The sequence below is a fragment of the Hemitrygon akajei genome, chromosome 17 (genome assembly GCF_048418815.1).
Source record: "Hemitrygon akajei chromosome 17, sHemAka1.3, whole genome shotgun sequence".
Lineage (NCBI taxonomy): Eukaryota > Metazoa > Chordata > Chondrichthyes > Myliobatiformes > Dasyatidae > Hemitrygon > Hemitrygon akajei.
In genome coordinates this window covers 57,442,024-57,467,374 of record NC_133140.1, presented here as the reverse complement: position 1 = coordinate 57,467,374, position 25,351 = coordinate 57,442,024, and the positions used below count along the sequence as shown (strand labels likewise).

At 40.6% G+C, this 25,351-nt stretch overlaps 1 protein-coding gene across 3 annotated transcripts in view; it reads left to right on the top strand.

Annotated features, from left to right (window-relative positions):
* The window catches only part of spire2 (spire-type actin nucleation factor 2), an 82,178-nt gene that overhangs the window by 5,303 nt on the left and 51,524 nt on the right, over positions 1-25,351 (top strand). For all 3 annotated transcript variants that reach the window (XM_073070206.1, XM_073070207.1, XM_073070205.1), the window contains exons 2-3: positions 10,128-10,171; positions 24,725-25,078. In XM_073070206.1, the coding sequence (XP_072926307.1) occupies positions 10,128-10,171; positions 24,725-25,078 (398 nt within the window). The remainder of the gene's footprint in view (positions 1-10,127; positions 10,172-24,724; positions 25,079-25,351) is intronic.

Genomic DNA, 25,351 nt, shown 5'->3' with positions numbered 1-25,351 from the left:
ACCTTCACCGTACGTTGTAGCTGGGAGTCATTTATTAGCATCCTAAGCCATTTAAGAGTAAAGTTTGAAAATTTGACTGATTTCTGCAACTATGAAATAAAATAAATTAGATTGCCTTGTTCCTATACTTTTTGTGTCATTGTTTAGTTGTTTGTATTGTTTACTCCAGTATCAAATGTATTCAAAGTTTATATAATGAGATCCAGATCTTGTTGGAAAGTAGCTACCAATCAGGGACACTTTTCAACACCTTCAGTGATTGTATGATTTGTTTATGAAAACAACAGTATTTGTTATTTAGAAGATCATTTTACATGATGCAGCATGCACAATATGCTGGAGGAACTTAGCAGAGCAGGCAGCATCAATAGAAAAGAGTAAACAGTCAACATCTCGGGCTGAGACCTTTCATCAGGGCTGGTCCTGATGTCCTATATTACAGTATTATGAAATCTGAATTACAGTGCAATAAAGAAACATGTTTGCAGACTTACTGGGGTGCAGATATAAAATCTTAGTGCAGACAAACTAAACAGTGAAAAATGTAATGACCATTGCCAGTCAATCGATTAAGGTTATTTTTCTTTGTCAAGTAACCTGTGTGTCCTCACTATTTATCAGACACTTAAACTTGTCATACAAACAAATCTAAAATAGCTATTTTGCTTTGTGTTCCAAACTCAGAAAATAAATTCTTGTTTTAAGTCTGCTTGGATTAAATTGGCATTCATGAAATGATAGACAACTGGGACAGTTATAGTTGTGATATCAAACAACTTTGATCTTGGTGCCAACAAAACCTGTTTTCCTACAAACCTTTTGTATTCTTGAATGCCTTTCATATAGAAAAACTTGTTTGCTAATGTTATTTTAATTAAAGAACTACTTTGCAAAGTTTATTCATGATTAGTTGTAAATATTAAAACCCTTAGTCATAGTATTTTATAAACCCTACGAAGTAGCAGCTTCATAAAACAACACTTGGGTTGGACTATTATTGACTGGATGCTTGCAGTAATAAAAATGGCAAAATTACTGGTCATTATTATTATTATTATTCTGTGCAACTGGCAACTATTTGGGATCAGAACTGAAGGAAATCATTTAAGTATTCATAAAATTGCCCCTTTACACAATACCCAAAAAAAAAATTGTACTTAATTCTGAGGTTTTGGTCCAAAATGTTGACTGTAGTTTTTTCCATAGGTGCTGCCTGGTCTGCTGAAATCCAGTAGCACACTGTGCTGGAGGGAAAAATGAAGAAAATAAGAGGAAGGGAAAAAGATGAAGTGATTAACTAAATAGTAATAAGCAGTCTGCTGTCAATCCTGTTGCTCTGCATTTAAGAACAGAGCAAACAAAATTATATTGCATTAAATCTAATCCATGAAGTAGAAAGATTGAAACTTTAACTGAAGTTAGTAGTCAATTGTTACTAGACTTTAAGAGCCAGCTAACGTGCATGGAAGCATTTTTTTTTATATTTACCCACGGCTCCAGAAGATGTTTGTTGTTCTGGAAATTCGTAGAAGTTCCAAAACCTAAGTTGATGCTACAGTATAGATTGAAAGGCTGAAGGTGCAAAGCAATACACTGACCAGCAAAGATGAGGCAAGATCCTTCACGGATTTGACTGGTGATTCAGCAGTAAAGAAGAAAATGAAGAAAATTATTAAAATAGAAAGATAAAAATATTAGCTCTATTTGCCATTTGTACACCAAAACATTGAACCATACAGTGAAATGAGTTGCGTTGTGTCAATTCAAGTCGGTGAGGATTGTGATGAGTAGCCCGCAAATATTGCCACATTTCTGGTGCCAGCATAGCATGCTTACCACTCACTAACCCTAACCATTTGGCTTTGGAATACGGGAGGAAACCAGAATATCTAGACGAAACTCACATGCTGATGGGAGGAAATGGACAAACTCCTAGAGGCAGTGGCAAGAATTAGATCCTTCTGGCTCTGTAAAGCGATGCACTGACTATTGTGCTATCTTGCCACCTTAGATTTAAAAAAAATAATCATTCTTAATTCTAAGAAACACAAATAAATTGGGTTGGAGGGCAGTACAAGGGGGATGTCAGGGGTGCATGGAATGTACTGCCAGGTAAGGTGAGAGAGTCAGACACTTTGGGATATTCAATTCTTTAATGGACGTGTAGATGAAATAATGGAGGGATAGCTGTGCTGGAGGGAGGGAATAGATTGATTTTATAGCAGGTTAAAATGTTAGCACAATATTGTGGGTCAAAGGGCCCATACTCTGCTGCATTGTTCTACAGAGCTATCCATTTAATCTCTGCAGTGGCGCTAGCTCTAGAAACTACACATTCAAGGCAGACTGAGCAGTCACTGGCTGTGTGGATTAATTAAGAAACCTGCATGGAATTGTTATAAACAAGATGTACCTAAAACATAAAAAACCTACAGGCCCTTCGGCCCACAATACTGTTCTGAGCATGTACTTTAGAAATTACCTAGGGTTACCCATGGCCCTCTATTTTTCTAAGCTCTATGTACCTAACCAGGAGACTCTTAAAGGACCCTATTGTATCCGCCCCCACCACCATCGTCAGCAGGCGTGTGTGTACCTTAAAACTGTGCCCTCTCATGTCAGCTATTCCAGCCCTGGGGGAAAAAAGCCTCTGACTATCCATACAATCAGTACCTAACTAAGCTTAAAGTTTTTAAAGTACTGGCAGGTTAACAGGGAACTGCTGTTTATCTGCACTTATGAAGTAAGTTGCCATACGAGGAGGGGGGGCTAAGTTATACAACGTGTGTTTAGGATATGGAATGCTCTGCCACAGCTTCTATTCTGATAGATTCACAACAAATTTCAATGGGTATTTGAAAGGAAACAAAATTGCAGGGCTATGGGGGAAAAGATGTGGGACTGGCTAGAATGCTTTTAGATTCAGCTGCTATAGACTTGATGATGTGAATGGCCATCATCCCTTCTACAAATGCAGTAATAATTGGATTTTTGCAGGTTGTTATTTTCCCCAAAAATCAGCAGAAAATGAAAATGCTTCGTCACTGAATGCAGCTTCTGGACCCAATAAAAACTCTTGGCTTGAATCCTACATGTAGTTGCCACATCTCAAAGATTAGAGTTACAGTAAGATAACCTTGTAGTGATTCTTTCAAACTGAGAAACGATTAGAAATTATTTATGGAAAAGAGTAAACAGTCGACGTTTTGGGCTGAGACCCTTCATCAGGACCCGAAAGAAAGCTGAGAAGTCAGAGTAAGAAAGTTGGGGGAGGAAGAAATACTAGGGTGAAGTAAAGAGCTGGGAAATTGGTCAAAAAGATTAAAACCATAAAACATTGGAGCAGAATTAGACCATCTAGCCCATTCAGTCTGCTCCACCACTCAATCATGGCTGATACTTTACTTTTCTACCCCCCCCCCCCCCACCACACAGCCCCATTTCCTGGCCTTCTCCTCGTAACCTTTGATGCTGAGTCCAATCAAGAACCTATCAATCTCTGCCTTAACGACACCCAATGACCTGGCCTCCACTGCTGCCTTTCGTAACAAGTTGCACAAATTCACCCTTTGGCTAAAGAAATTTATCTGCATCTGTTTTAAACGGATACCCCTCTATCCTGTGGCTGTGCCCTCTTGTCCTAGATGCTCCCTGCTCCCACCATGGGGAAACATCCTTTCCACAGCGAGTACAGACCCAGAGCAATGGAATGTTGCTCGTATGATAACCCTTTCATTCATGGAATTATCCTTGTGAATCTCCTCAGAATCCTCTCCAATGACAGCACATAGCTTCTCAAATGAGGAACCTAAAACTATTCACAGTACTCAAGGTGAGGCCTCACCAGTGCCTTTATAAAGCCTCAGCATCACACCCTTGCTCTTGTATTCTAGATCTCTTTATGAATACTAATATTGCATTTGCCTTCCCCCACCATGGACTCTTCCTGAAAGTTAACCTTTAGGTTGTTCTGCACAAGGACTCCCAAAACCCTTTGCATCTCTGGATTTTCTCCTCATTTAGAAAATAGTCTGCACATTTATTTCTACAACCAAAGTGCATGACCATGTGTTTTCCAACATTGTATTCATTTACCACTTTCTTGCCCATTCTCCTAATCTGTGCAAGTCCTTCTGCAGCCTACCTGTTTCCTCAACACCGCCTGACCCTCCATCAATTGTCATATAATCTGCAAACTTGGCAACTAAGGCATCTATTCCATCATCTAAATCATTGATATACAGCACAAAAAGAAGAGTTCGCAACACCAACCCCTGTGGAACACCACTAGTGACCAGCAGCCAACCAGAAAAGGATCCTTTTATTCCCACTTGCTGCCTCCTACCAATCGGCCAATGTCCTAACCATGTCAGTAACTTTCCTGTAATATCATGGGCTCTTAACTTGGTAAGCAACTTTGCGTGTGGCACCTTGTCAAAGGTTTTCTAAAAGTCCAAATATACAACATGCACTGCATCCCCTTTATCTATCCTATTTGTAATCTCCTCAAAGAATTCCAACAGGTTCATCAAGCAAGATTTTCCACATGGAAACCACGCTGACTTTGTTTGATCTTGTCTTGTATCACCAAGTACTCCATAACTTCATTCTTAACAATTGATTCCAGCATCTTCCCAACCACTGAGGTCAGGCTAACTGCCTATAATTTCCTTTCTGCTATGTTCCTCCCTAAAGAGTGGCGTGATATTTGGCATGGTCCAAGAAAATTGCAGAGTCCAATGATTTTTGAAAGATTATTACTAATGCCTCCACAATCTCTACTGCTACCTCTTTCAGAACTCTAGGGTGCATTTCATCTGATCTGGGTGATTTGTATACCCTTGAGTCTTTCAGCTTTTTGAGCACCTTCTCCCTTTAATAGTAACTGCACTCACTTTTCTTCCCTTACACCCTTCAACATCTAGCATACTGCTAATGTCTTCCACAGTGAAGACTAATGCAAAATAGTCGTTTAGTTCATCTGCCATTTCCCGTTATTTCTCCAGCCTCATTTTCTAGTGGTCCTATATCCACTCTCATAGCTTTTTTTTTTACATACTTGAAAAAGCTTTTACTGTCCACTTTGAAACTGTTTGCTAGCTTACTTTCATATTTCATCTTTTCCCATCTAACGATTCTTTTAGTTGTTCTCTGTAGGTTTTTAAAAGCTTCCCAATCCTCTGTCTGCCCATTAATTTTTGCTTTGTTATATGCTCTCTTTTGCTTTGACTTTCCTTGACAGCCATGGTTGAACTATTTTGCCATTTGAGTATCTGTTTTTGGAATATATCTATCCTGCACCTTCCTCAGTAGTCTCCCATAAATATCATAACATTGCCCTTTTGACATGCCTTTTCTATTTCCCGTTGTAATCTGTGGTCCACATCCCAGCTACTATTGGGAGGCCTGTATATAACTGGGTTCTTTTACCGTTGCAGTTTCTTAACTTGACCCACAAGGATTCAACATCTTCCAAAGCTATATCTCATCTTTCTACTGATTTGATGCTATTCTTTACCAGCAGAGCCACACCTCCCCCTCTGCCTACCTTCCTATCCCTCCGATACAACACGTAACCTTGGACGTTCAGCTCCGAACTACAACCGTCCTTCAACCATATACCTGACAGTCTATAACAGATGAGGGGATCTGCTAGTAGAGGACAGAAGACGTTGGAAGAAAGGAAAAGAGGAGAAACACGGGGGGATGGGCAAGTAAGGAGTTAAGGTGAGAGAGGGAAATGGGACAGGGGAATGGTGAATTGTCAATTACCAGAAGTTCGAGAAATCAGTGTACATGCCATTAGCTTGGAGGCTACCCAGATGGAAGATGAGGTGTTGTTCCTTCAGCTTGAGTGTGGCCTCATTGTGTCAATGAAGGAGGCTATGGACAGACATGTCTGACTGGGAATGGGAAGTGGAATTGACAAGGGTGGCTATTGGGAGATCACGGTTTTTCTGGTAGATGGAACGTAGGTGTTCGGTGAAATGGTCTCCCAATCTATGTTGGGTCTTACCAATATACAGAAGGCCACACTGGAAACATTGGATACGGTAGATGACCCAACAGACTCTCAGGTGAAGTGTCACCTCATCTGAAAGGACCAGTTGAGGCATTGAATGGTAGTGAGGGAGGAGATGTAGGGGCGCTTGTTCCACTTCCAAGGGTAACTTCCAGGAGGGATATCAGTGAGGAGGGATGAGGGGACAAAGGAGTCTCATACAGCCAATCCCTGGGGTGTGGTGGGGGTAGAAGGATAGAAAGATGTGCTTGGTAGGATCCCAGTGGAGATGCTGGACACAGAGGCTAGTGGACTAGTAAGTGAGGACAAGACGAACCCTATCCTTGGTGTGGCAGTGTGAGAATGGAGTGAGGGCAGGCATACGGGAGATGGAAGAGATGGGACTGAAGTCAGTGTTGATAGTGGAGGGATTTCCATCAGCTGCAGATTTTCTTGTGTTTGAGATATTATAATTATTATAATCAGACTTTCTTTATAAAACATGAGAAACAACATCTTCCTGTCAGTCACATATACAGCATAGTGTCATTTTATGGGTATGTAATCAATCTATGAATATAAATTAGTTTGTGTATTTTTAGTCATTGTGTTTTATTATTATTAAATAAGTAAATTATTGTGTTCTTTATCTTCACTTTTTTTGGGCTGTATCAGATTCACAGTAAAAATTATTTCATTCTCCTTGTGTACAGGAAATGGCATTAAACAATCTTGAATCTTGTATTTGTACAGCATAACTGAAGAGTAGAAAGTAAATCATGTTCCTTGGTTAGTGTAATCTGTTAAAATGATGAAAATTGAATATTAATTGTAATTCAGAAATCACAAGTGGGTTTCAGAGATTGATTTTTGTTTTAAAATTGCTACTGGGAGAAGATTTAAAATTTGGTCTGAGTTGCAAAGATAATCATTCATGGTGGAAGTGTGTGTGTGTGAGCTGCTCGGACTGGAATTTGACCTTTAATGGCCAATGTCAGGGTTAAACCTGACCAATTGTAAATTGCAGTTTACCTCGTTTCTACTTTGCATTTCTATCGCTGTAGAATGTTGATACAGTAAATAATAACTAAATCAGGTGAGAGTAGGAGACAGTGGCTTCTTCTGTAGATGTGAAGTAAACATCATGTGCCTTACTCCTGGATAGAAAGAACTGCACACTTTGAAGCTCCCTGTGTCTTGTCAGTATTATGGTTAGATTTCACCAAGCATGGTCCAAGCTATATTGTATTGGCACTATGGATCATTTTCAGTTCTGACATGGTGGGGGTTGCTGGTATCAGCATTACACCTAAATAGAACATCTCATAGCACTCTGGGTAATTTGTCCATGGTTGCAAAGTAAGAGCAGCGGGGATGGGGGTGAATCTTGAAAATCAAGTCTTTGGAAAACGGTGATTTTCATGGCTGAGTGCAGTGGGAGTGAAGGAAGATTGGGGGGAGGGGAGAGAGAGGAGAAGAGCCTGCAAGTGCAAAGTCCCAGGATTGAGTTTCTTGCCATTGAACCCATTTTCAGAAATTGGCAGCTCAGACTCGAGCAGGTTTTGGAGGCAGCACGTGGGTTGTGATGATCAAAATCCTGCATAGAATTGACGGACGTGCCCTTTTCAAGCTATTAACATTCTAGAATGGAATGTACAAGCAGTGAATGAAAAAAGAAACTAATTTTACCCAGAAAATGGGCTTTGATACATCTGGCACAATCACTAACCTAAGTTCAAGATGCCTTATTTGTGGAAATCATTTTGAAAGCTGTTGTTGAGTTCCATGGAGATGGAACCAAATGTACAAGGAATTAATTCCTTTGCCAGAAGCAAATCAACAATGTTGCAGATTGCTGCTTTATTTGTGCAGGTGCCCATGTCAAGCTGTTCATTTACTAACTTTAGGAAGAATGGTCACTGTCAGGAGAATTTTTGAGCGCTGGGAAAACGCTACACCTGGTGTTCCAGGGTGGTGATGATTTTGGTTTACCAATTATTGTGGTGGAAGATGTCTCTAGGTGGGCTTGCAAAATTGGAATTCATTTGGAGGGATTGCTGAATTTTCTGATGATATGCCTGTGTCACTTCTAAGGACAGTGCAGGCAATCTCCAGTAAAGAATGGGCCATGTTTTCAACATCCCTAAGTTAATTTTGGCCATCAGTCAGAAAATACATTTAAAGAAAAAACCCTCACTCAATAAGGTAACCATAACTCCACAATATTCTGAGAAATGGCATCAAATGACGTTCATTAGATTGAATGTAAGCTTTTGAATTGAATTGTATTCAGAGAGCTTGTGCATACATTTGAGTGCCCATAAGTAAGTAGGGCATTCATAACCCGGGTGCAATTTGTGTATTCTGAATGTAATATCTTAAAAGATGGCTGTAAAGGTATATACAAGGATCAAACATGGTGTTAAAGATTCGGGAAATTGAGGTCAATTTCTTATTCATTGAAGAGCCAAATATCAGAGCTCAAAGTTGGGAAGAAATTGAGTTTAAAAACTTGAGTAACTCCTGCTAGTTGGACAAGTTTAATTGTGGTCACACCTAATATACATGAAATAGTAAGATTATATAAGACAATGTAATTTATATCAGATAGTCAGTGGTGCACAATATTTTACCAACTTTGCAGGACCCAAATGCGGAGTTGTTTAAGTACACTTTTTAATCTTAGTTTGTTGTGCACTTACTTGAAGCTGTAAGTACATGAGATGGAAGTAGTTGGCATCAAGTACTGGAAAATCGTCAAAGATGTTCTAGTCCACCAAAGAACAATTTTGCAGCCACAAAGATCTTCTTACCAGTGCACTATCTTTTGGAGGACAATTCCATCATAATGTGAAATTGAAAATGTCCAGATTTGCCTTCACACTGTCCAAGATTCTTCATTGCAAGATGGTGGCGCGACGCAGCACCCAGCGGCCACTCCAGGAATGAATATCTGTTATCTGTAAGTAGGGGCCGTGTACAATCCTGATTTGATGGAGACGGACATGTGAAGCACAGAAGAACATCTGGTGAAACTTTTGAAATTTCTGTTTCGCTGCCTCCGCTACTGTACAATTGGGAAAAATCTCCGGGAGGAAGGCCCCGAATCCTCGGCTTTGCCTTTTGCTTGGCAGCCGGTGCCGGGATCGAAGCGCTCGGCAGAGATGGTGCTCGGTGTCAGAGGGCTGGTCGGAGGCTCGAAGTTTTCGGACGGACTCGGAGTTGGCTGTGGTCAGAGCTCTCAAAGTGCTGTATTGGCAAGCTGCGGCACTGGAGGTTCATGGCAGGAAGAGTTTTCCTTCCTTCTACCGTCTGCGTGAGATGATGGGCTTTAGGGATTTTGAGACCTTTCTTTTAAATCGTGCCATGGACAGCTCTTTATCAGATTACAGTATTGCTTTGCACTGTTGAAGCTGTTATAATTATGTGGTCTTTGTCAGTTAGTCTTTTATCAATTATGGTATTGTATGCACTGTTGAAACTATGTTAACTATAACTATATTTAACTATGTGGTTTTGTGTAGGTCTTGTAGCTTAAGGTTTGTAGTTCCTTTCCGGGGAACGTGCTAAGACGGTAGCGCGATATCGATATGCAGCAGCCTCTCTGGATTGGGGGTTACCAAGCGTTATGTGGTTTTTCTTGTGTGGTCTGTTTTGTGCTTTTCGTGATATCATTCCGGAGAATGTTGTCTCATTTTTTAACTGCATTGTATTTGTGGTTTATAAATGACAATAATCTGAATCTGAAGATGGTGTATGTTGAAGAGAAAGTAAGAGCCAATTATTTAACAATCAAAGGAACTGCAGATGCTGGAATGTGAAGCAAAAACAAGTTCTTGGAAATGCTGACTATGCTGGGCCACATGTAAATTAAAACATTATTTTGTGTTGAAAGACTTCTATTTAGTATTACAGGAGTTGAGAAAACCAGTTTGTTTTGTGTTGTGGAGAGGGTGGGGCAAATATGGATAAGACGTATTTGTCTTATCCATCATAGCCCATCTAAGATTGGATGAAGACAGTTACCATGATGATGAAACCATCAAATTAATATAACAATATTTGAATTACTGATGAATCATGTCCCATTTTTTGGTGTTTGTAACTTTTTTCCATTTTATTTTAGATCCAAAGAAGAAAATATCCCCTCCATTATGTACAGAAAAGCAGGTAAGTGTCTGTCTAAAACACAAGATCTAACAATGTACTATACGTTCACTTAGCAGAAGTATTCTGTTTCAAATAGTGATTTGGAATTGATGGAAAATGAACAGGAGAATTTTATAATGAATTGGGGCATTGGTACTACTATTCCTTGGTATAATGAAATTAATCAGATATTTTTAATATCAGTATCTCTTGTACATGTACACTAGAGGAAACCAGTTCTGTGGCTAACATTCTTGCTTTTGAGTCAGAAGCTGATGCACTTAAGCCATTTGAGAGAGTTGATTGCTATCACAGCTGACAGTTCAGACTTGCTACCTCTGTTCCAATAAATGACAAACCTTACAAGGAGGAAAGGTGAGAAGTGTTTGATCGAGAATCTGAAGACAAGTGATGGCATCATTGAAATACCATCTCCTGCTTAATGGCCTTTGAAGCAGATGTAATGATACGTGAGGTAGTTAGTGGGGTGACTTTATAATAATGACATACCACATGGAAACAAACTATTCAGCCCATCTGATCTATGCTAACCAGTGAGCACATCTCTGAATTAATCCCACCTTCCAGCACTTGGCCCTTTGCCTTCTATGCCTTGGCAATCCAGTGCTTGTTTAAACACTTAAATGCCATTAGTGACTCTGCTTCCACTTTTCTCAGGTAGTGTATTTTAGGTAATCCCCGCTGTCTGGGTAAAAAGGGTACCCCTCAGATCCCAGGGGACGATTATATGGAAGTTAACTAATTGGTAAAATGTGTTCAGATGGTGAGTGGGTTTACAAAGAGCAGAATGGATTAAGTTTAAAGGCAGATGCCTGGGGTGAGGTGGAATGGAAAGTGGTGCCCAACAAGGATGGATGCTGAAACTGCTGATTTCAATTCACATAAAATATATGGATTCGGGAATTAACAGCACAGTTTCACACCAAATTGTTGGTGTGTGGCAGTTAATGTCACCAACAAAGACAATAATTAGGAAATCACAAGATTGTAAAAATTCTGTAGATATTTAACAGGCAACAAGCCTTAAAATTGGTAATTGTGAAGTGTCACTTTTTAGTAGAAAAGGTAGAGGCCAAAATCTCCACAGGAAATTTGTTTAAATGAAGTGGAGGAGTAAAAGAATCATTCATTTGTTGCTTAGTGCTCTCATTTAAGAAAGAAAGGTAGACTTGCGCTCAAACTTTCTACAAAGGGACTTGAACCCAATGTCTAAGGTTGACAGTCCACTGCAGTACTAAGTAAATGCAACATTATTTCCTTCCCCAGTAAGCTTATGAATCATAGGGAACATATTTGAAGTCATGGATGACATTCTCATAATTCTGACCAAATGTACCCTCATTCAGCATTGTTAAAGTAGATTGCCTGGTCTTCAGCATGCTGCTGCTTGTGTGACTTGGCCCAACACAGATTGGCTGCCACTTTTATCTTTTCTAATGGCAATTAGTTTTCAAAAAGTATTGGCCCAGATGAAGTAAAGCTAAATGCTGGAGGACCTTGGGGTCAGGCAACTTCTATAGAGGGAAATAGAGAGCCAAAGTTTGGGGTTGATTTTAAGTGTTATGCTCTTATTCTTGATATATTTATAGAATGCCTTCGGATTTCCTTTAATCCTACTTGCCAAGGACTTCTCATGACCCTGCCTAGTGCTCCTAATTCCCTTCATGAGTTCTTTTCTGGCTTCCTTGTAATCCCCAAGGGCTCTGTTTGACTTTGGCTTCCTAAACCTTACATGTGCTTGCTTTCTCTTCTTGACTAAGTTCACCATTTCTTGAAATCTAAGGCTTCCTTAACTCTTACTGGATCAGAACTGTGCTGTACTCTGTGCAGTTGGTCTGTAAACACTCTTCATATGTCATGTGGACTTGCCCAAAAACAGCCTCCTTAGTTGCCATCTAATTGCCCTGCTCCAATTTGGCACTCTCCCTGTGTTCATACTTGTCCTTAACTATAGCCATCTTAAAAATTAGAGTTGTGGTTACTGTTTTCTAACTGTTCTCCCAAAGTTCAGCCACTTTGCTGGACTCGTTAGCCCACACCAGGTCCAATATTGCTCCTCTTCTCAATGGACTATGTACATTTTGATATGAAAACTTCCTGCACCCAACAGGTTCTGCTCCGTCTAAACCTCTTGTACTAAGGAAATCCCAGTCTATTTTAGAGAAGTTGAAGTCCCACCACAAACCTGTTTTGTTTTCACGCCTTTCCCTAATCTGACTGCACATCTGTTTCCTCATGTTTAGCAGCTACTGGGGCTTTTATAGAATAATCCAACCAAAGTGATTACACCTGTCTTATTTTTTTAATTCTACTCATAGACTCTGGGGATGAGCCTTCCATTATGTCTCCTCTGTGTGCAATGTGTGCTGTTAACAAGTTCAAAGTTACTATAAATCACCTTGAACAAGAGAAAATCTACAAGAGAAAATGAGAGGTTAGAGTAAGAAGGTGGGAGGAAGGGAGGAAGAACTACAAGGTGGCAGGTGATAGATGAAACAGAGGGGGAGGGGTGAAGTAAAGACCTGGGAAGTTAATTGGTGAAAGAGTTGAGGGCCGGAGGAGGGGAATCTGATAGGAATGGATGAAAGGGAAGGGGGAGGAGCACCAGAAGGAAGGATGGGCAGGTAAGGAGATGAGGTGAGAGGGGTAAACAGGAATGGTGAAGGAGTGGAGGGGTGGGAGGGGCAATTACCAGAAGTTCAAGAAATTGATGTTTATGCCATTAGTTTGGGGCCTACCAAGATGGAACATGAAATGTTGCTCCTCCAAATTGAGTGTGGCCTCTTCGTGAGAGGAGGCCATGGACTGGCATGTCAGAATGGGAATTGGAAGTAGAATTAAAATGGGTAGCCACCAGGAGATCCCACTTTTTCTGACAGATGGAGCATAGGTGCTCGACAAAACAGTCTCCCAATCTACATTTGGTCTCATCTATATACAGGCAGCCATACCAGGAGCACCAGATACAGTAGATAACTCTAACAGACTCGCTGATGAAGTGTCGCCTCACCCAGAAGGACAGTTTGGAGTCTTAAATGGTAATGAGGGAGGAGGTATAGGGGCAGGTGTGGCACTTGTTCCACTTGAAGGACAAGTACGAAGAATGAGATCAGTGGGGAGGGACGAGTGGTCAAGAGAATGGTGGAGGGGGAAAGGTGTGCTTGGTGGTGAGATCCCGTTGGAGATGGCAGAAGCTACGAAGAGTTGTGTGCTGGATGCAGAGACTATTGGGATGTTAGGTGAGGACAAGAGGAACCCTATCCCTGGTGTGGCAGTGGGAGGTTGGGATGAGGAGAGGTGTGTACAAAATGGAAGTGATGCGTGTGAGGGCAGCATTGATGGTGGAGGAAGGGAAACTTTGTTTTTGGAAGGAGGAGGATATCTCCTTAATTCTGGAATGAAAACATCATCCTGAGAGCAGATGTGGTAGAGATGGAGGAACCGAGAGAAGGGAGTGGCATGATTTTAAAAGTGACAAGGTGGGAAGAGGAATAGTCCAGGAAACTGAGAGAATCAGTTGGTTTATAAAAGAGATCAGTAGATAGACTGTCTCCAGGGCTGGAGACTGATCAAGAAAGAGAAAGGTGTCAGAAATGGACCAAGTAAATTTGAGGGCAGGGTGGAAGTTGGAGGCGAAGTTGATGAGCTCTATATGGGTGCAGGTGGTTTATAAAAGAGATCAGTAGATAGACTGTCTCCAGGGCTGGAGACTGATCAAGAAAGAGAAAGATGTCAGAAATGGACCAAGTAAATTTGAGGGCAGGGTGGAAGTTGGAGGCGAAGTTGATGAGCTCTATATGGGTGCAGGAAGCAGCACCAATGTAGTCATTGATGTAGTGTAGGAGAGTTGGGGAGCAATGCTGGTGTAGGCCTGGAACATAGACTGTTCCACATAGCCGACGAGGACCCATGGGAGTGGCCACGGTTATACCTTTGGTTTGAAGGAAGTGCCCCCCCCCCCCCCCGCCTTCTTACTCTGACCTGTCTTCCTTTCCTGTCCTGATGAAGGGTCTCACCCCAAAATGTCGACTGTTTACTCTTTTTCCATAGAAGCTACCTGGCCTGCTGAGTTCCTCCAGTATTTTGTGTGTTGCTTGGGAGTTTCAGCAGCTGTATATTTTTCTGTTTGAGAGGTGCTGCTGTGCCTTCTGTGTAATGAGTTTTGTGCTGTTCTCAGGGCAGATCCTCTGATGTGTTGACATAAAGAATTTAAAGCTACTGACCCAATCCACCTCCATTCTCCTAATGAGATCTGACTCATGGAACACTGGTTTCTCCCTCCTGCAACTGTTTGATTTTGTTGATGTTGAAAGAGAAGTTGATGTGGTACCACGCAGCCAAATTTTCAATCTCCCTCCTATATGCCTATTCGTCACCACCAATGACTCAGCCAACAATGAATTTGTGTGCAGTTAATATGTATTCCATGCTTTTCTTAAAAGGGGCAGTTAGTTCCTTAGTTATAGTTGGAATATTAATTACCTGTAAACAGACATATGATATTTGCCCTGTATGTCTGTTTGTGTTATAATCTCATTGGACAGCAAACTCAAATACCGTACTAAGTTCTCTCACAATCTACCAGTTTCACAAATGATTTGAAAATTACATTTTATATCAGGCTTTAGAATCTCAAAAAAAATGTAGTTAATGTGTGTTCGTTGTAAATCAGCCTGAATCACTTTGTATATTTATTTAATGTGTCTAAATGTATTCTGAAGACACTATGGAGAAGATCTAACCAACTCTATGATAAGCAAATGTTCATGATGGGAAGAATATTGTTTATGACAAGCCATATAATTCTCATTAAATTGCATGATGGATTGGAATGAAATTTAGCACAAAGGAATGTTACAGCACTTGCCTATTTGCATATTGATCTCTGTAGTTGCGTTGCTTAAGCAAAATTTCAAAATGTTATCAGTTGAATAATGTTGGAACCGAGAAAACAGGTTATGGTATATTACTGTGTTCTGGACTTGCACAATAATATTTGTCAGCAAACTTCATTGGTCTGGAGTTTGCAGTCAGCAGTGAAAAAATAACCCTTCTCATGTACTGGGGGAAAATTCCTCAAAGGTCCAGAGATCTTTTGAAGTGAAAATATCCACTGTCTAAAGTCCTCTACTGACAAGCGATGAGTTCACTGAACCAGACAAGAATCCTGATAATCATTGAATGCTTCACATTCTGCTGATGTGGAACTAAAATATTTATAGTAAGAAGTCTAGTTTGATAACACTGTTTCTTAGAACCTTTGAACTGTCCCCTCCCCCTCAATTATGAAAGTAAAATGTTCTCTCACTCCACCCAATCTTGTTAGGTCAATCATGTTTCCTTTTGATTTGTATTGATTGATGTATTGCCAACATCCCCATGAAATGTAAGCTGCAATTGCACTGCATTTCCTGCTGAGATGGGTCTCTGCCAGGTGCAAGTAACACTTTCTTTAAAGAGAGGCAAAAGTTATTACGGGATCAAGGACAAAGAGCTAACCATTCACTTTGTGTGAATTTTTAAAAATCTCTTCAACTGTTGCATTTTGTGGAGGAAGAAATGCTCAGCTGCAACCTGATATTTTTAACCGTTTTATTATTGAACTGCCTAGCCTCCTGTGGGACAGAGATTGTGTGCTGTTCAATAGAATCATCTCGTATATCATTCCATCAGTTCTTTCACTGAGTGGCTTCCCTTCAGTAAGACGAGATCAACCCATCCTCTTTCACTGGCGCCTTTTTGTGTGTACCACACTTCATCATTTCCAAGGATCAAGACAATTGAATCAGTGACTAGAGACCAGCTAAAAGCAATGTTTTACCCTGTTGCATTATTGTGAGAGGGTTCTCCTAGCAGCTGCATAAAGGATGTCAAGTTTTGAAAACTAACATTAGATGGTTTTATTTGAAGTAGCACTTAATTCTTTAATTTAAATTTCTGATGTGAAACAACCTCTGTAGGGGTGTAGGTCTATGCAATAAGAATGCAAATGCTGGAAATCTCAAAACTTTCTTAGTTCTGATTAAAGGCCAAGGGCCTTAAGGTTCATCTTTCTACAGATGTTGCCTGACTGGCTCAGTCTTTCTAACATTTTCTCTTTATGGAAAATATTCATCTTTTTATTTAGTGGAACGTAAGCTTTGAGGTCCCTTGTCTACAGTAGCTCATCTTGGATCTTATAAAGGCACTGACCAATGGAAGCCCTTCACTAGGATTGTAGATCCTGGAGGGTATTTGTGGAGAGTGTTTTCTCATGTGGGAAAATCTATAACTTGGGGTTGTTCTTTAAAAATCAATAGTCATCCATTTAAGACAGATGAGATTTTTTTTGTGAATCTTGAAACTCCACCCCTCAAAAAGCACAGGAACATGTTTCTTACAACAGTGAGTAGATTTTTGAAGTGAGGGGATGAAGGGTTACAGGGAGTAGGTGGAGGAGGTCTGGAGCTGAGGTTACAAGCAGTTTGGTCGTGAACTATTGAATGGTAGAGTAGATCTGAATGGCCAAATAACTGCCCTTCTAATCATGTGTTCTTGAATTGGGGGAACAGATCAAAGGGTCAAAACCCATATCGAATTCACAACAAGGCTGGAATTAACAAATGAAAGCATTTTTTAAACGTATTCTTGTAGAAAACAACTGAGAAATGGAATAAAAATTCATCGAGCCATTAATAGCAGTGCAGAAGATTCAAATGCAAGATGAGGCTTAAGGAGTCAACGCTGATATTCAGATGTAGTTTTACTCCTTTTGGAGAGGGACTGTATTCAAACTGGAAAATTCTCAATTACTCCTTCAACATTTTCTTTCAGCTCCGCCAACTTTCTCCAAACTAATGGTGTAGCCACAGACACCAGCATAGGCCTATTCGTCAGCGATGTGGAACAGTCCACTTTCCAAGCCTTCCCTAGTAATGTTTCCCAAATCTTTCTGCACTACATTGACAGCTGCATTGCTTCTGCCTTATGTACAATGCCTATAATGAGCTCGTCAATCTCATCAACTTTGCCTCCCATTTCCACCCTGCCCTTAAATTCTCTTGGTCCATTTCTGACACCTCTCTCCCCTTCCTCGATCTGTATCTCCGGAGACAAACTGTTACTAAAACCTCCTGATTTCCACGGCTATCCTGACTATACCTCTTCCCACTCTGTCTCCAGTTTAAAAAAAAATGCTATTCCCTTTTCTCCATTCCCTTATCTCCACCACATCTGTTTCCAGGCCAAGGCTTTCTTTTCTAAGACGTCAGACATCTTCCTTCAAAGAACAAGTTTTCCCTTCCCACACTATTGATGCTGCCCTCACCCGCTTCTCCATTTTCCTGGAGATCCACGCTTTCCCCATCTTCCCACAGCCTCTTGTCCATGCCTACCACCCCATGAGCCTCTGTGTTCAACACATCATTCTCCACAACTTCTGCCATCTTCAACAGGGCACTACCATCAAGCACCTTTACCTGCCTCCTATTCTCTACTTTTTTCAGGGATCGCTCCCTCTGTGATTCCCTTGTCCACACGTCCCTCCCCACTAATCTCCCTCCTGGCACTTAACTCTGCAAGTGACCGAAGTGCCACAGCTGTCCATTCACTCCTCTCTCGCCTCCATTCAGGGCCCCAAACAGTCTTTCCGGGTGAGGCAACACTTCACCTATGAATCTGTTGTCATCTATTCTATCTGGCACTCACTATGTGGCTTTCTCTACATTGCTGAGACCCAGGGTAGATTGGAGGACCACTTTGTCGAGCACCTCTGCTCCATCCACAAAAAGTGGGATTTCTTGGTCAGCCACTATAATTCATATCCCCATTCCAAATCTGGTATGTCATTGTGGCCTGAGGCCACTCTCAGGTTGGAGGAACAACAGCTCATATTGCCTATCAATTTTGTTTGTACAAATAGGATCAAAAATAGCAATGCAATTTAATCATGAAGTTGCAAATGTTTGAAATCCAAAATTTAAAAAAAGTGCTAGAAATTAGACAAATCAGGCAGCAACTGCAGAAAGATTTTTTTTTCAAGTTGAAGACTCCTGGGCAGAACTGGAAAAGTGAGAAAATATTTTCTTTTGTTTTCTCTCTAATTACCCTGTTTAATCTAAAAAAACATCAGGATCACCTGGGCAACCTGTCTAAACCTAATCAAAGATGACCTGCTTCTCTCGCCATGTCTCCCTGCCCTTTTCTTTCACATTCCTGATATTTTTAAAACTGGAGCATCCTTCCACATGTGTCTGATCATGTGATTTGTTGCCCACTTGAACTGAGGAAGGGTCAGAAAAAGACGTCTATTCAGTAGATACAAATTGTGACCTGTCTTATGCAAATAAAGTTAAACTAAAAAAATTTAATCTTTAATTTTTCATTGAGATAAGTCTTATTGTTAGCCTATTAGCTAAAAATAGAAGTTGTAGCTATTTAAGGATGTGAACAGGTGTGTTGTGTGTAATTGTTTTCATTTTCTGTTGACATTACGACACATCAGAATCTGGGTCTAGTGTTTCAACGTGGCGAGCTTTAGCAATAGGTTAGAAGTTGAAAAGGATTCTTTCAATCCAGAACATGCCATCTTCTCATTACTAGCATTTACAGGAACCTGAAGACCCATACTCAATGTTTTATGGACAGTTACTTCCCCTCCATCATACTCCTGATCATCCATGAACCCGTAAACACTAACCCGTTATTGCTCTTATGAATCGTTTATTTTGTTTCCTTAAAATATTGTTATTTTTCTACTTTTGCTAAGTTATCTGTATTGTTGTGAGCCAACATTTAAAGACTATTAACATGCCCTGAATAATTTTCATAACTTTAGATGCAATCTATTTAAGCTTAATCTTGTGCCAAGTCTATAGTCCACAGCAAGCAATGGCATACTTGGGTCTGCATTATGTGTGTTACACCTGTCCTGATAAGTGAAGTTGTTTGCCATCAACTTTGAATGTACTATTTACTTAAAATATGCTTGAAGTATTTGATACACAAAGAAGGGAGAGTTTACTAGTTGCTACTGGTACCACAGGCAAGGCAAAATCTCATTACTGACATTAAAGTAAATTGAAGTGAGATTCATTCCTACACATTTGAACTCCGAATCAGGTTTATTATAGAAACATAGAAAACTTGCAGCACAATTCAGGCTGTTCTCCCACAAAGCTGTGCCGAACATGTCTTTACTTTAGAACTACCTAGGCTTACCCATAAGCCCTCTATTTTTCTAAGGTCCATGTATCCTTCTAGGAGTCCCTTAAAAGACCCTATCATTTCCGCAGCCACCGCTGGCAGCCCATTCCATGCACTCACCACTTCCAAGCGTCTTAAAACTATGACCTCTCGTGCTAGCCATTTCAGCACTGGGGAAAAAGCCTCTGACTATCCACACGATCAATGCCTATCATTATCTTCTATACCTCTATCAGGTCACCTCTCATCCTCCGTTGCTCCAAAGAGAAAAGGCCGAGTTCAGTCAACCTGTTCTCACAAGGCATGCTCCCCAGTCCAGGCAACATCCTTGTAAATCTCCTCTGCATCCTTTCTATGGTTTCCACATCCTCCTTGTAGTGAGGTGACAAGAATTGAGCACAGTACTCCAAGTGGGGTCTGACCAGGGTCCTATATAACTGCAACAATACCTCTCAGCTCTTAAACTCAGTCCCACGATTGATAAAAGCCAATGCATCATATGCCGCCTTAACCACAGAGTCAACCTGCATGGAGCTTTGAGTGTGTTATGGACTTTGACCCCAAGATCCCTCTGATCCTCCACACTACCAGGAGTCTTGCCATTAATGCTATATTATGCCATCATATTTGTCCTACCAAAATGAACCACCTCGGACTTATCTGGGTTGAACTCCATCTGCCACTTCTCAGCCCAGTTTTGCATCCTATCAATGTCCCGCTGTAACCTTTGACAGCTCTCCTCACTATCCACAACATCCCCAACCTTCTTCAGCAAAATTACTAACCCATCCCTCCACTTCCTCATCCAGGTCATTTATAAAAATACCAAAGAGTAGGGGTCCCAGAACTGATCCCTGAGGCACTCCACTGGTCACAGGCCTCCATGCAGAATATGACCCGTCCGCAACCACACTTTGCCACACTCCTTACTTTCTCAATAAGCCTTGCATGGGGAACCTCATCAAATGCCTTGGTAAAATCCATATACACTACATCTACTACTCTACCTTCATCAAAGTGTTTAGTCACATCCTCAAAAAAATTCAATCAGGCTCATAAGGTACGACCTGCCTTTGACAAAGCCATGCTGACTGTTCCTAATCATGTTATGCCTCTCCAAATGTTCATCATTCCTACCTCTCAGGATCTTCTCCATCAACTTACCAACCACTGAAGTAAGACTCACTGGTCTATAATTCCTGGGCTATCCCTGTTCCCTTTCTTGAATAAGGGAACAACATCCACAACCCTCCAATCCTCTCCTGCCCTCATTGATGATGCAAAGATCATTGCCAGAGGCTCAGCAATCTCCTCCCTTGCTTCCCACAGTAGCCTGGGCTACATCCCTTCTGGTCCTGGTGACTTGGCCAACTCGATGCTTTCCAAAAGCTCCAGCACATCCTCTTTCTTAATATCTACATGCTCAAGCTTTTCAGTCCGCTGCAAGTCAACACTACAATCACCAAGCTCCTTTTCCATAGTGAATACTGAAGCAAAGTATTCATTAAGTACCTGTGCCATCTCCTCTGGTTCCATACACACTTTTCCACTGTCACACTTGATTGGTCCTATTCTCTCACATCTTATCTTCTTGCTCTTCACATACTTGTAGAATGCCTTGGGGTTTTCCTTAATCCTGTCCACCAAGGCCTTCTCATGGCCTCTTCTGGCTCTCCTAATTTCATTCTTAAGCTCCTTCCTGCTAGCCTTGTAATCTTCTAGATCTCTATCATTACTGAGATTTTTTAACCTTTCATAAGCTCTTTTCTTGAACTAGATTTATAACAGCCTTTTTACACCACGGTTCCTGTACCTTACTATCCTTTCCCTGTCTCATTGGAATGTATCTACGCAGAACCCCATGCAAATATCCCCTGAACATTTGCCACATTTCTTCCATATGTTTCCCTGAGAACATCTATTTCCAATTTGTGCTTCCAAGTTCCTGCCTGATAGCCTCATATTTTTCCTTACTCCAATTAAATGTTTCCCTAACTTGTCTGTTCCAATCCTTCTTCAATGCTATGGTAAAGGAGATACAATTGTGATCACTATCACCAAAATGCTCTCCCACTGAGAGACCTGACATCTGACCAGGTTCATTTCCCAATACCAGATCAAGTACAGCCTCTCCTTGTAAGCTTATCTACATATTGTGTCAAGAAACCTTCCTGAACACACTTAACAAACTCTACCCCATCTAAACCCCATGCTCAAGGGAGATGCCAATCGATATTTGGGAAAATTAGAATCTTCCACCACAACAACCCTGTTATTATTACTCCTTTCCAGAATCTGTCTCCTTATCTGCTCCTCGTAAACACCCTGTAGGGTTATTGACCCCTTCCCATCCCTAACTTCCACCCACGACTCCTTAGACGACCCCTCCATGACTTCTTCCTTTTCTGCAGCTGTGACACTATCTCTGATAGACAGTGCCATGCCCCCACCTCTTTTGCCTTCCTCCCTGTCCATTCTGAAACATCTAAAGCCTGGCACTTAAAGTAGCCTTTCCTGCCTCTCCACCATCCAAGTCTCTGTAATGGCCACAACATCATAGCTCCAAGTGCTGATCCAAGCTCTAAGCTCATCTGCTTTATTCATAATACTCCTCGCATTAAAGTAGACACAACTCAAGCCATCGGTCTGAGTGCGTCCCTTCTCTATCACCTGCCTATCCTCCCTTTCGCACTGTCTCCAAGCTTTCTCTATTTGTGACCCAACCTTCCTTTCCTCTGTCACTTCAGTTTGGTTCTCACCCCCCCCAACAATTCTAGTTTAAACTTTCCCCAATTATCACCGACATGTGACGTGAAATTTGTTAATTTAGCAGCAGCAGTTCAATGCAATACATAATCTAGCAGAGAGGGGAAGATAATCAATCAAATAAAACACAAATAAACAAGTAAATCAATTACGTATATTAAATAGATTTTTAAAAACATGCAAAAACAGACATACTGTATTTTTTTTAAAAGGTGAGGTAGTGTCCAACAGGGTGCCTATTGGTGGGTTTCAGTTATTTTGAATCTTCAGCTATGAATTGCTTGATTATTTTTAAGCAGTAGTAAACTTAAGCTGCCTTAGTTTAGAACCTGTGTAGAAGTGACATGCAGCAGGATTTCTGGTTAGCTTTCCTGCTTCTCCATCATGACTTGGGATTACAGAGGAACCTGTTTTAAATGAGCAGATGGAATTACCACTGAAGTCATTGTGACTGTATCCATGTAATTTGCATCTGACAGTTACATGAGTTATGCATAGTTTTATTGACTCTGTGTTTGTATTTTTTGTGCATGTGTACGTGAGTTGTGTCATAACAACCTCTTGTGCAATGTCAGCAAGACCAAGGAACTGATTGTAGACTTCAGGAAAGGGAAACCAGAGGTCCATGAGCCAGTAATCATCAGAAGTGGAGAGGGTCAGCAACTTTAAATTCCTGGGTGTCAGTTTTTCAGAGGGCCTGTCCCAGACCCATCATAATTGCAAAGAAAGCACAGCACCTCTGCTTCCTCATGAGTCTGTGGAGGTTCAGCATGTTATCGAAAACCTTGACAACTTTCTATAGATGCGTTGTGGAAAGTGTGCTGACTGGCTGTTTTGAGGCCTGGTATGGGAAATCCTACAAAAAGCAGTGGATTTGGCCCAGCACATCATGGGTAAAGCTCTGCCAACCATTGAGCACATCTACATGAAACATTGCTGTAGAAAAGCAACATTCATCATCAAAGATCCTCACCACATAGGCCATGCTCTTTTCTCACTGATGCCATCAGGAAGAAGGTACAGGAGCCTCAGGACTCATACCACTAGGTTCAAGAACAGTTACTACTGCTCAACCATGAGGTATTATAATTAATCTAGAGATGATTTAAAGTATACAGGAGGATGTGCGTAGGTTATATACAAATAATACACCATTTTATATAAGGGACTTGAGCATCCGTGTTTTTTGGTATCCGCGGGGGTCCCAGAACAAATCCCCGCGGATAAGAAGGGCTGACTGTATTTGCATTTACAGTTTGTCTTCTATGCTCTTTGCTCTTTAATTGATCCTGTTTACAGTTACAATTCTGAAGATTTGCTGAGTATGCCCACAAGAAAATGAATCTCAGGGTTATATGTGACGACATGTTTGTGCTCCAATAATAAATTTTACTTTGACTTTGTAGATGACTTTACTGTGCTGAAAGAGGGAGCTTTCACTTTAAAATTCAACAGTGGCCAATGGAATGAACTTTCATACTTTTTAACATTTAGATTCTAAGGGTGGATGCTGAAGAGTTCTCCCTGATAGAATCATTGTTCTGGAAAAGGGAGTTACCTTATTACAGTTAGAGATGAGAAGGAATTAGTTTGCTTGAGGTCATCAATCCTTGGAATGCTTAACCTAGAAAACTATGTAGGATGAACTTGGGGAGGAAACAGTTTGGCATACAGAGAAAATAAACAAACCACACAGCAAGGTGGATCTGAGGCCATGATTAGCTCAGGCATGATTCTTTTGTGTGGTGGAACAGACTTGTGGTCTCCTGCTCTCGCAACATCTTTCTCACATAATTGGGGCACTAGGAGGGGGGAAAAATGAAAGGTTTTAAAGTATTAATGACAATGTAGAAAATGCTGGTCTGAATGGACAATGAACCTGTGTACACTCCCTCACTTTTTTTTATTGCCTCTTTTTGCACCCCTTATTTAATTTAATTATATAATTAGATGTAATTTATAGGTTTATGTATTGCAATGTACTGCTGCCACAAAACAACAAATTTCACAACATATGCCAGTGATATTCAACCTGATTCTGATTTCTGAAAAAGGAAACGAGCCAATGTTTCAGTTTAGCCAACACACACAATGCTGAGGGAACTCAGCAGGCTAGGCAGCATCTTTGGAAAAGGGTACAGTCGACATTTCGGGCTGAGACCCTTCATCAATGTTTCAGTTCAATGACTTTTAATCATAGAGATCATTTCAGATATTTTGAGGAGTATCAAGACAGGGAAGGCAAGGTGTAAAATAAGAATTTATTGAAATGACAATGTAATAAAATATAAATTTTGAAAAATAGCACAATCAAATTTCTGACAATAAATCTTGTAAACGGTATGCTATAAATACTAGCAGAGATAAAAATGTCTCTTGCAGATCATGAACTGAGAAACTCCCATTTTATGGTAACATCAGCTTGTGTTTATATAGTCTGTTTAACCTAATGAAATGTTGTAAGGCTCTTTAAAGGAATGTAATTTTTAAAACTGTTTTTAAAATTTAAGAAGGGGTCCTCTAATCCTACTCTTGAAATTTTATTTTTTGAGTGAGTAAAGTTATTATAAACTCCTTGATTTATTTTCTCTTTTGTTTTCCCAGATGGTGCAATCCCTTGGATTTGCTATTTACCGAGCTCTGGATTGGGGTTTGGATGAGAATGAAGAGCGGGAGTTGAGCCAACAATTGGAGCAGCTGATTGACCAGATGGCCAACAATGACTCAGATGGCAGCAATGGCACAGCTGATGAAGGGTACAGTGGGCAGGAAGATGAGGAGGAGAGTGACGGCTCACCACGTTCAGTCTGTACTTTTGAACAAGTAATGAAGGCATGCACTCAACATTTGTTGGACCAAAATGAAGCAGATGCACATTTTCAAGCTGTCTGCAAGGCTTTATTTGTGGAAACATTGGAGTTACAAACATTCCTAGTGAAAATTAAGGAAGCTAAAGAGGTAAGATTAGTTTTTTAGTTGAGTATGGTGGATATTTCAGTACTACTTGGGATGCCAGAGTACTTTACCTGCAAACAATTTGTTTCAGTATACTGCTATCACACTTTGCATTTGGGCTTGGGAGGAATACTCTCAGACACAAAGGATCAGTGTTATTTCTCCAGATCTGCAAGAGTTCAAATACCTTTCCTGTACTTGTTATTAGGATTCCTGTTATTGATCATTAGAAAAACAGAGAAGGTTATTATTTTAATGTACATAACTGCACAGCTT